The sequence below is a fragment of the Nilaparvata lugens genome, chromosome 11 (assembly GCF_014356525.2).
Source record: "Nilaparvata lugens isolate BPH chromosome 11, ASM1435652v1, whole genome shotgun sequence".
NCBI lineage: Eukaryota > Metazoa > Arthropoda > Insecta > Hemiptera > Delphacidae > Nilaparvata > Nilaparvata lugens.
In genome coordinates, this window is record NC_052514.1 from 25,566,448 (window position 1) to 25,578,336 (window position 11,889).

The 11,889-nt window shown below is 33.9% G+C and overlaps 1 protein-coding gene across 1 annotated transcript; it reads left to right on the forward strand.

Moving 5' to 3' along the window:
- The first annotated feature begins 486 nt into the window (after nt 1-486).
- On the forward strand, nt 487-11,403 carry LOC111053195 (thyroid adenoma-associated protein homolog). Its single transcript, XM_039437981.1, has 3 exons — nt 487-1,768; nt 3,670-3,836; nt 8,091-11,403. The coding sequence occupies exons 1-3, from the start codon at nt 493-495 to the stop codon at nt 10,371-10,373; spliced, it is 3,726 nt and encodes a 1,241-aa protein (XP_039293915.1). The 5' UTR covers nt 487-492; the 3' UTR covers nt 10,374-11,403.
- Nucleotides 11,404-11,889: the final 486 nt, after the last annotated feature.

Consider the following 11,889-nt stretch of genomic DNA (forward strand, 5'->3'; position numbering starts at 1 on the left):
GTGGTAGTACATTACACAGACACATTTTTTCTACCTTATCTATATACTAGTAATGATTATAGTTTACTAAGGTATAACTGTGCATTTTTCATATTGAATTCAGTTACTGTATTTATATTTTTCTATATACAACTGTATATTTCTTCTATTTTTCATCTTATTTCATTTTCATAATTTTATAATTGGCTATTTTTATAATTTATTCTTTTCTCATTTTTCCATTTTTTATTGAAAATTGTATTATGTTAAAAATTATTGTGTGAAGGAGGCAAAATGGGGTTTTTACCTGTTGTCTCCATGAATGAATAACTAAATAAATCAATTATAATCACTGACATGAGGATTTTGCAAAAGTCATTCAATATGTGATCATTCATTGCGTTCTATTATTCATTATTTTTATTACAACTTAAAAATGATATAATATATCATTAAATAGTACAATGTATCCTTAGTTTTCCTCTCCCGAACTGTGTTTTTTTGTACTTGTCGATGATCAGATTATGGAAAATCAAACGAAAATCGGGCAATTGGCAACCGAAAGGAGTCGACCATGATTTCTTGGAACGTTGTTTGCAGTGCAGTGACGAGGATGTCCGTTGTAACGCGTTTGGTGTTGTTTGCGAAACGTCTACGTTAACTAACGTACAAGCATGGGAATATCAACTAGTTAAACAGTTTCTAGTTGAAAACGTCAACTACGATCGTTCGAATCTCCGACAGAGCATGGTTAACTATTGTGTCACGTTTTTTCTGCGAGTTCGCGGGTCAGTTGTCGCTAAACAATCAAGCACTGAAGATGCAGTGAACTTTGTCGAAGACTTGTATCAGTTTTTGTCCGCTAATCTAGAAAAACACTGCAACTATCAACGCAAAATGACTTCACTTATGTTGTACAACGCTGTGTTGATCTACTTTGGAATAGGGGGCGGCCAAGAGAGAAACCAACGCAAAAGTAACACCAAGGAGAAAAGTGGCGTGGTTGAAGAGGAAGCCACAGCTGCTCAAAAATGGCATTTCCGTTCAAAAACCAGCAGAAAACTATTGTTATCGTGCATAGATGACATATCTGATTCGGTAAGAAACCTAGCTGCAGACATACTCATAAATCATTTCAAGTTTGATGAGGATGATCAAGAGGAACTGAACCACTTGTACAATATTGGGAAAGGAATGTGTTCCAGTAAGCTATTCTACGAAATTGAGAGTGGTGCGTTGCTTATCAAAACTGTCACAATCCTTGCTTTTAAAAGCGACTACTCTCTTATCAGCAACATGTTGAAAAACTCAAATCCAAATGTATTCAACGAAAGCAAAATAATTCCAACGGTGACATTTGATCTCATCAACCTTGCTAAAACACAGTTGTCAGTGATTTCTAAAGATATTTTCATGGCGGTTCTTCATTGCCATCCATTGCATGGAGTTTTGAGGGCGTTGATGCTTCTACTTACTGATAAAACCGAGTTCAACTACACTGAAACATTGAAAAATTCTAAAGAAATACAAAAAATCTTCAAAGAAACCAAATCTGGAACATTCTCAACATTTTCGAACACATTGACAAATTACCTGGCTAAGAACAAACAAGACCTCATCGATGATATTGTTGACATTGTGGAGGAAATGTTTCCCAAGAAATGTGAGGCCAAGAATAGGTCGAGTAGTTGTGAGCTGCTTGAGGATATCATCACTATTATGGAGAAGGACGTCGCAACAATGATAGCTTTGTTATCCTACAGTCAGGATGATCCATCAGAAGACGGAGGCAAGTATCAATTTCTTTTTCCCTGGCTATGATGCCCACATAAGTCAATGAAGACTTAGATAAATTGTTATCCAAAACATTATCAATTGAAAATATAATGTTTTTGCAAAAAACATTTTTCATAAACACAAAATGCTTGAAACTCAAGATCACTGTGATATCATCTCATCTCATCATTTTCTACACACAATCTAAAGCTTGAGTTGGAAAAAAATCTTCATCTAAAAAAAAAATCTCAGTGTTACAGTGTCATACACAATATCATTCAATTATAAAAAAATAAAATACAACCAAAAAGATAATGTCAGATGGAATTGGACTGGTACAGCCACAGCAGACTGAATTTGCAACCATACCACTATTATGAGATTCACGGTTTCAAGTCAGCACCTGATTAACATTGGCATGCTTCCCTTGTCTGGCATTAAACAAGGTTAGACAAAGCATATACCGGTAAACCGGGGTGACTTTGTTCCAATTTTGGGGAGTTGAGATTTTAAACCGCTTGCAATCAATACTTGAGTTGAAACAAATCTCTTGCAATATTTTTTATTGTATTCTGCAATGTTTGAAGATAATTTTTCATTATAAAAAGTTCATATTTTTCTCCACTTTAAGGAAGATATATTTTTTTGAAATTAAGAGACAATGTCAACCAGGGGTTGGGGTGACATTGTCTCACTTTGAAAAATATATGGAAAAAAGTTATTTTCAAGAGTTAGACAAAGGGAAACCAACACCTTTATAATGAATAATGACATTGAAAACAAATGAAATCCACTTCAAAAAATCACAAATTATTTTTTTGAAAAATATTTCAGTTTCTGCTACCTAAAGATTTTTTTTAGCGTCGAGGCATATTGGCTTCAGCTGCAGAATCAGTTAAAAATGAATATTAAGATCGTATTAAACTCAATCAAGGTAATTATTTTGTTTCATTAGGTAGAATACATTATATTTTTCATATTTTGATTTGTATTTGCATCATATCCTGCATAATATCACAATTTTTATACTGGGACAAAGTCACCCCAAGTTTAACCTAAAAGAGACCTCGTTGTATTCAACTAGTAACAGAACCCTAACCAGTTCAACTATGGATATTATAGATATACCAATTGAAATATAATAAAAATGACAAAATAATATGTATTCACCGATATCATAAGACATTTAGAAATAAGTTTTCTAATACGAAGTTTTCCGTCAACTAAATCACAAGATGAAGCAAGCAGTTTTATGTCGATAATTCAACTAATATATCAAGATTCGATAAGATATCGATTGTAGAACCTCGATAATGATCAGGGCTACGGCTATCAATGTTGAACATCAATTTCGGATAACAGAGAGCGGAGATAAACTGATTTGAATATTTTTGCGCGAGGTGGGACAAAGTCACCCACCCCGGTCGACGGTACTGTTACTGTATCCTTTGTAGCTTTGCACCGTTTCCAGATCTTTTGTAGGTTATGAAGTTAAGTTATGTAGGTTATGTAGAATGAGCTACCGGTACCAGAATAATTCATTTCAATTACGAAAAATTATTATTAAATCTTGAAAAAATAGTTTTCTTTGTGTTTATAATATAATTGATCATTGTTAACAAGAATCAGAAATGTATACTGTATCAGAAATACCGGGTTGCTTGAATCACAGCTATCTAGGCTACTATAGACGGCGAGGGGGAAAAGGAACTTGACAACAAGGCCGCTCTATCATTTCCACTGACTTGAACCTCACTATAGACTAGTGCATCATTACAAAGCACGTTATTCTAGTTTTCATTCTGAATGTATTTTTTCTTCAATTTCTTCAAGTACAAATTTTTAAATTACAAAAATTTTGTTCCTAACACCTCAATATTGATAGTATGTTTACTTTTTTGCTCTAAAATGTAGATTTTGCACTGGTGAATACTCCGGAATTTTCTCCATCATTTGCTGATATGGGGAATTCTCTTGAGGAAATAGTGAGGCAATCTGAGATCAGTAGCAGCAATGACGAAGTACTTATGCTTCCAGTCTCACATCAATTGGTTCTTAATTGCATCTGGTTCAATTTGAAGGTGAGTTACAATGTTATATTGTTCGTAGTAATAATCGAGGTTTGCTTCCTGTCAAAAACTAGCATTTTCCCTGCTTCAAGTGAACAAGGATAATTTTATTTGTGACTTCAATGGAATATATCATATAAAACATTGGCACAAATTCCTAGCAACCAGACTCAACTATCTGAAAGTTCATAGAACACAATTGAATATGAAAATTAATTATATTTTAATAATTTCAAAATAATTCACAGCTTAAGCTAATTTTTTTTCGTTAAATGTTCCTATTTCAACCGCATGCTCCTACATTTGTAGGCTGTGCCACATTTTGACAATTCAGAGTACTAGAATTCTAGAGTACTAGAACGCATACAGCGTTCCGATCCGACGTTGGTCATACAGACAGATATTGTCACAGCGAAACACAGAGTTTCGTTGACAGCGAAACTGACAACGGACTTGGATTGGGCAAGCCACACATGTCTTATCCTACCACCAACCCTCCACCTGCATGGCCCTTGGGTGACCTTGAGAGGTTGTGAATGAAAGTCCTACATAATTTTGCTCCTGGGTTTTGGAAGATTTTGTGTTATAAATAGTCACGGATAAGTACAAATTTTGTGTTTATTTCATTATTAATTGTTTCTTGATCACGTTTTATCATTTTGTTTTAGATTTTAATTCTTAATTCTATTTTAATAAGCCAAACACCGTTTAGAGGTTGGTTTGAGGTTAGGTTTTCGAGATTTAAAAAATAAACATAGATAGTTTACTTGACTAAAATTATAACCAAATTAAAATCCTATCATTTATAAATCAATTATTATTATTGCAAGTAATATAATTTCTTAGATAGGAAGATGAGCTCAAGTAGAACACCGAAGGTTAATAATAGAAATGTAAACATAGCGGGAGTACTTACGTGTTCCCAAAACCAAAATTCAAAAACGCCAAAACCAAAAACCCCAGTTCTTCAAACTACTTTAGAATAGCTCATAGAAGTGGTGGTGTATGTATATTCACTAGCAATGCTAAACATACCCAAACTTATGAACTGGATTTTGTTAAGAGATTTTCTGTTGATATGGATTTAGAGGTGACAGGACTAAGGTTAAAAATTGATGGTCGATTCGAGGTAGCAGTGTTAGGTATCTATAGGTCACCAAATGGAGACTGGCAAAAATTTTGTGAGCTGCTCCATACACTTTTGGAAATTACAACCGCTCGTTTCACAAATGTTATAGTAGTAGGAGATTTCAATACTGATTTTGCCAGGCAGGATAAAATGACAGAGGATATTAGAGATATTATTAATATGAATAATTTAGAAATTAAGGTCCACGAATATACAAGAGTAGCTCGAACTTCACAGACAATTATTGATAATATCCTCACAAATATAGAAGGTTGTAATGTCAGGTTAGGTAGCTCAGATCTATCAGATCATAACTATCAAATTTTAGATGTTAAGTTGCAGGGCCAGAATCCAAGCAGAAAAAAAACTTTTGTGAAAGAAATTCAGCAATATGAGCTAGGAAATATAAATTGTTTGAAGCAGGAACTGCTTCAAGAAAATTGGAGTAGTGTTTATAACAGTTGTAACCTAAATTACAAATATAAGCAATTCATTGATACTCTAAGATTTCACATTAGTGTATGCTGTCCGATAAAAAAAGTCAAAGTAAAAAGTAAATTAAACAAAGTAGATGAATGGATAACAGAAGATATTCTTACTCAAAGAAATATTGTTAGGGAAGCTTATGAGGAATTTAAATTAGTGAGGGATGTTCCGAGTGAGGTCAAATACAAATGTCTAAAGAAAAACTATGCAAAAGAAGTGAGGAAAGCTAAGTGTAAGAAAACAGCTGAAATATTAACAACTAGTACCAATTTTAACTCTGCTGTTTGGGAGGTAATTAATAGAAATAGGAGAGCAGCTCAAAAAGATACAGTTACTAATGTCCCTAGGATAATCGATGAACATGGAAATTATATGGATGATAGTATAGACATTTGTAACTTTTTCAATAAATATTATCAACAGGTTGCATATAATCTCCAAAAGTCACTGAACACTAATACTTATAATACAACTACATTAAATGCTGAGCCAATTGAAAAGGTATTTAAATTTCATCCATTATCAAGAGATGAGTTGTCAAGAATAATAAAAAATTTGAATAACAAAAAAACAGTAGGATTGGATGGGGTCTCAAGCAAAATTTTAAAAGAATGTGAAAATGAATTACTGGACCCTTTATTGCATCTCCTTAATACTTCACTAGAGCAGGGTATTTTTCCTGATGATCTGAAACAAGGAAAAATTTTGCCAATTTTCAAGAGCGGTGATTCTGAAAGAGTTGAAAATTATAGACCCATTAGTATTCTAAATGTAATAAGTAAAATTTTTGAAAGAGTAGTTTTAAATATTGATGCACCTGGAAGAAATTAATTTCATATGTGATGAACAGCATGGGTTCCAGAAAGGGAAATCTACTAAGACTGCAATAGTATCCCTTGTTGAAAGACTAATAGATTCAGGTGAGAAGGCAGCCGCAATATTTCTTGATTTATCCAAAGCTTTTGATTGTGTGAACCATAAAATATTATTGGAAATACTAAAAACTGTAGGTGTGAATGGTATAGAACTAAAATGGTTTGAATCATATCTCATAGGTAGAAACCAGTGTGTTGAGCTTACCAAGGTGGATGGGAATGAAATAGTAAAAATTAAATCTCAAAAACTGGAGGTCCAGGCTGGAGTACCTCAAGGCTCAATTCTGGGTCCCTTACTGTTTCTGTTGTATGTGAACCAATTACCAAAAGAGTTAAAAGATCACAGAGCTCTGTTGTTTGCTGATGACACATCGCTTATCTTTAACAATTATTTATTAGATAGTCTAGAAATAAATGCTTTTACTGGAGTACAGTCAATTGTCCAATTCTTGAAGCAAAGGCAATTAACAATAAATAGTAAGAAATGTCAATTCCTACAATTCAAAAGTAAATATAATTCAGTAGAGGATAGAGAAATAAATGTGTTTGTAGAGGAAAATGAATTAGACCAAGAAGAGAAAGTAGCATTCTTGGGAATTTTATTGGACAGGAAATTAACATGGCATCCTTACATTGAGAGGATATGTAATAAGATATCATCTGGGGTATTTGTCCTGCGGCAGCTTGCTAGGCTGAATGATAAAAAACTACTGTTAACTGCTTACCATGGACTTATACTATCTCATATTAGGTATGCTATTTTAGTATGGGGTAATTCATCTCAACAAAATATGGACAGAGTGTTTAAGATTCAAAAGAAGGCACTCAGATGTATAGAGAAAGTGAATAGGTTAGACTCTTGTAGGCCTTTATTTAAAAAGCTTGGTCTATTAACTGTGCCATCTTTGTATGTATATGAAGTTGTAATGCATGTGAAAACGAGTGGTGTGATCCAGAATTCAGATGTTCATGAGTATAATACGCAAAACAGAGCAGATTATCATATAATGGGTCACAATAGTAGGTTATTTGAACAAAAACCAGATTATATTGGTAGGAAATTTTATAACAAGCTACCTCAAATCTTGAAAAGTAATGATGATTTGAAGATTTTCAAAAAACAAATGAAAAAATATTTAGTTGATAAAGCTTTTTATAGTGTACAAGAATTCCTTTCAAACCTAAACTAGGTTGAACTACTTAGTGTTAGAATTATTATGTAATAACATGACTTGTCTTATACTCCATGACTGGAGTCTTTAGGACGTAATCTTAAAAAAAAATGACAGGTTATTTTTTTCTCAGACGTTATTGAGCATTTTATTCAACGTGGATGTTATATTCTCATCTAACTTACTAAAGATAGTAAGTTACTATCATATACTAGCATATAGATTTTTCAACAAATAAGTGATTGTGATATCTTCTAGTCTAATTCAATATGGATTTCATCTACTCATCAGGTTTACTAGAGATTGATAATAATTTAAGAACGGAGTCTTGATTTTTAAATATTCAAGTGGATGTGACAACTTGAGTTCTTCCTCTCAATATAATTATCATTCAATATGGATATTATCTTCGCATCTGGTTTCCTTAATATTGATAACAACTGAAACTATCATATTGATTTCAAAAAAATGCATTTTCAATTTAGTTATCTAAATTTGGTTGTTCTGAACTTGGTTGTTCAGTAAATAAGTGGATTTAACCATCATATAGAATGGTTTCATTGAAAATATCAGGTGCATTACTACAGATCGACCACTGTTTCAGATTTGCTGCATGTTGGCGAGTGGATTGATCACAAGTGGCGTGGTGCAATGCATGGAAGGCTCATGCTGCCGTTGCTTCTCCATACTGGAAACCGTTCTGAACAAATGCAGGCACAAAGGAGCGATGGATGTTGCCGGCTCCTCCATGTTCTCAGCAGCTAAATCTGTCATGGACGAATCCCAGCAGTTTTCAACTGAAGACCGTAGTTTGCCTGCTAAGATTTTGGACAATCTTCTCAGAAACATCAGCGCGGATGCTAGTTGCTCGCTGTCTAGACGGTCGGCTGGGAGAGCGTTTCTGGTTCACAGCATTGTGGCTAGCGATCCTAGACCGAACAGTCCTCTACTAGGCAAAACAATATCCAAACTTATCGAAATAATCGGCGAAAATAGCAGCAGCTCTTTGGAAGGTAACCTCATTAACGACTCCCTTGTAGATACACCGCTGGTTAGTGCCCTACACATATTGAGTACTCTTGTACAAGACTCCCGACTCAACGTTCTTCCTTTCGCTAAAGAAATATTTTGCATTTGCTTCGATAAATCATCGTCCCCAATCTACACAGTGAAAAACGCAGCTCTACAACTTTTTAAATCGTTGCTCATGAGATTGATGAGACGTATGAAGGGAGACTCTTCACAAAACGATTCTGATCTTGATAATTATCAGACCACACCCCTGCAAGAGTTATTTTTCCACATGCCTCAGCTCTTCAGCTTTGTTGAGAAGAAACTAGAAGACCTCTCATCTGAACCCGACATTATTACTCATGCAAAACTGATGCCAATACTTGTTCTCCTCTCAAATATCTCCATCACATGCTTCAAAAAGTACAATAAGAAATACGCGCAGTTCGCTCATAACATCAAAAAGTATGTACAAAAGCTATTTTCAAGTCCTTCGTATTTTGTGAGAAAACTGTCAGCTCGTATCAGTGTTAACCTTCTGCTGCCTGAAGAAATGTTCACAGAGGTTACTTTGATCACGATTAGTATAGAACAGGCTTGTTCGAGCGACTTTCTAGATCAGAATTTGCTGCATGGATTGGTCATGAATATTAAATACTTATCCTTGAGATTGGTATTCCTCAGAGAAATACATGATCTGAGTTCGAAAGGAGAGTTTGTAGATATGTTCCAGTGTTTAACAACGTTGATAAAGTTACCTGAAACAACTTATTTTTTGAAATCTCTTGCAGTAGATGTGATCAAACTATGGCAACCATCAGTTACTTTCGGAACAAAGCAGGATAATTGTGTAACTATAAATAGCAGCATTTCACATTACAAACCACATCTGGGCTCTTCTTTATGGCTAGCAAAAATCGTTGAGAATATTTGTGCGAAAGATGCGAGTTCTAACTTGAAGAAACTTTGTCTACTAGAAAATAACATCACAGATGTTGCGTTGGCTTTCTTGAGAGTATGTGTGTTGGCTCCGTCTACAGATGAGGCTGAAAACGATAGCGGACTTGTAATGGCTGTGATGAAAAGTAGTCATGAACCAGAAGTCATTGAACAGTTGATGAAAAAACTGCTGAATGGGTTTGTTTCCAATGATCTCAAACTCTTTGATTTTATTCTATCTCTTGTCAAAAAACCAAGAGTTCGTTACAAGTTTGTAGATGTAGGTTTAGGGATGTTGGTAGCTTGTAGAATTCTAAGTTCGCTCTCAGATGACGAATTTTACTCTAAGAACAGGCTGTATAAAATTTTAGAAATGTTGAAGTGTTTGTCGGCATGGTCTAGCCCAAGCCAGACCAATGAAGACTTGCGCAACATAGCGGCTGAATGTGTGCCTTGCTTCCGCGCGTTTTTCCTCAAACGAATGACGACGACAGACTTGATTGAGACCGAAGTGTTCGATCTAGAAACCGACAAACTGGGTTCTTTTTTGTGGCAGACATTATTCAATCTTCTCCAGGACGAAAACCTGGATATAAGAATGACAGCGTGTAGATTTTTTCCCGATTTTTATTCGACCACAAATCTAGACGTCCCAAATCCATTCGTTGCCTTGCAAAAGTTGATGAAAATTCAATTCATGCTGCAAATGATGAACTTGAGAACAGCCATTGATCAATTGTGGAATGTTTTCAGTTTAGGAAGCAGAGCTGCACCGATTGAAACGACCAGTCCGTTTGATCACGGAATTGATAATTTCTATAAGGATGAAACATGGCTACATCAAACCATACAAACTGAATTCAAACTAATTTCAGATGAAAGCGATTTTGGTCGCAACTATCTCAAAAAACGATATCAATATACAGTTAGTTCATAATCTAAAGAGGATCCTATAATGGTAGGTAGTAATAGTTTCAATTTCAATAACTATTGGTGTAATTTTGAAGTCATATCAAAGGTTTAACATCAAAGTGTAATTTCTTACATAGTGATAGAATATTTACTGCAATAAGCAATAAAACGAATATTAAGTCAAATATGTAAGTTTATACAGTAAGAAATGTATCGATATAGTAGGCCATAATTAATCAAAAATACTCATTGGTGCAATGGAAGTGTAATTTCTTACTTACATATTGATCGAATATTTCATTTTATGAGCCATAAAACAAGACCTAAGATGTAAGTCTATACTGTGAGAAATGTATTGAGATAATAATTCATAATTCAATTCCTTATTAGTGCAATCACAGTGTAATTCCTTGAATTTTGAATGAATTTTTATTTTTTAAGCCAATAAACAAAAATTGAGATTGAATAAGTATTTTCATACAGTAACGTTATTGATACTTAGTAAAACGTACGTAAAGTGAATAAAGGGACGGTTAGTGAATTAGTCTTTCAAAAGGCAATAAAGAATTACTTTTGCTAATATAGATGAACTCTGAATCAGGGCTGATTCAATTAATTAATAAACTCTAATTCAGGGCAGATTTAGTTGAAACGAGTATGTTAACTATTATTTTTGTACAGAAAACTCAATTCGAGGGCGAGGTGAATGTAAAGGTATATAAATGTTATGCGTTTTGCAAGTGCCTTCTGAGTGGAGACCATTTAACATAGGTTTTGTAAATGTATGAATACTCAGTTAATTACCAAATTACTGCTCATTCATATTTTCACCTTATATTATATTGTAACTAACTCATATTTGTACTTTATATATTGTTACTAATTATTATTTTTACTCTATACATTATTAAATTAATAAACTTGATGAAGAGGATAATCATCAACATTGTTATATACCGTTATATAGTATAATTATTTTGTGGAAATGAATTGTATTAATACTAATTTGAACTTATGTGTACCTAATCCCTTAATATAAACTTTTTCTATGAAAACCCTTGAATTAATTCGCAAAAAAATGTGAATACGAGTACATTACGTTTGTAGAATCTATCTATATATATAAAAGCGAAATGGCACTCACTCACTCGCGGAACTAAAAATTTACCGGAACAAAAACTTTCAAATTTGGTAAGTATGTACAGTTGGCCTTTTAGAGGCGCACTAAGAACGGATTTGGAAAAATTCCCAAAAATCCGCGTTTTTTAGCGTTTTCTCAGCTTTATCGAGAACAATCAAACAGATTCAAATTTAGTAAAGAAGCTCAGCTAGGGTGTAATAATGTGTTAGAAGGAATTTGCAATAACGTCAAAGATGCGCCCAAAATTAGCATTTTTCCAGCGGATTTTTGCTTTTTCTCAGATTTATCGAGAACAAATGAACATAAATTGTTCAAGTTTGGTACACAAGCTCAGCTAGGGTGTAATAATGTTGTGTTAGAATGAATTTGGAATAAAGCCAAAGATACGCCCAAAATCTGC

Coding starts and splice junctions, on each gene's coding strand:
- LOC111053195 (XM_039437981.1), top strand. CDS start 493: ATGATCAGATTATGGAAAATCAAACGAAAATCGGGCAATTGGCAACCG. Junction 1,769..3,669: donor TGATCCATCAGAAGACGGAG/GCAAGTATCAAT, acceptor TCTAAAATGTAG/ATTTTGCACTGGTGAATACT. Junction 3,837..8,090: donor GCATCTGGTTCAATTTGAAG/GTGAGTTACAAT, acceptor CCACTGTTTCAG/ATTTGCTGCATGTTGGCGAG.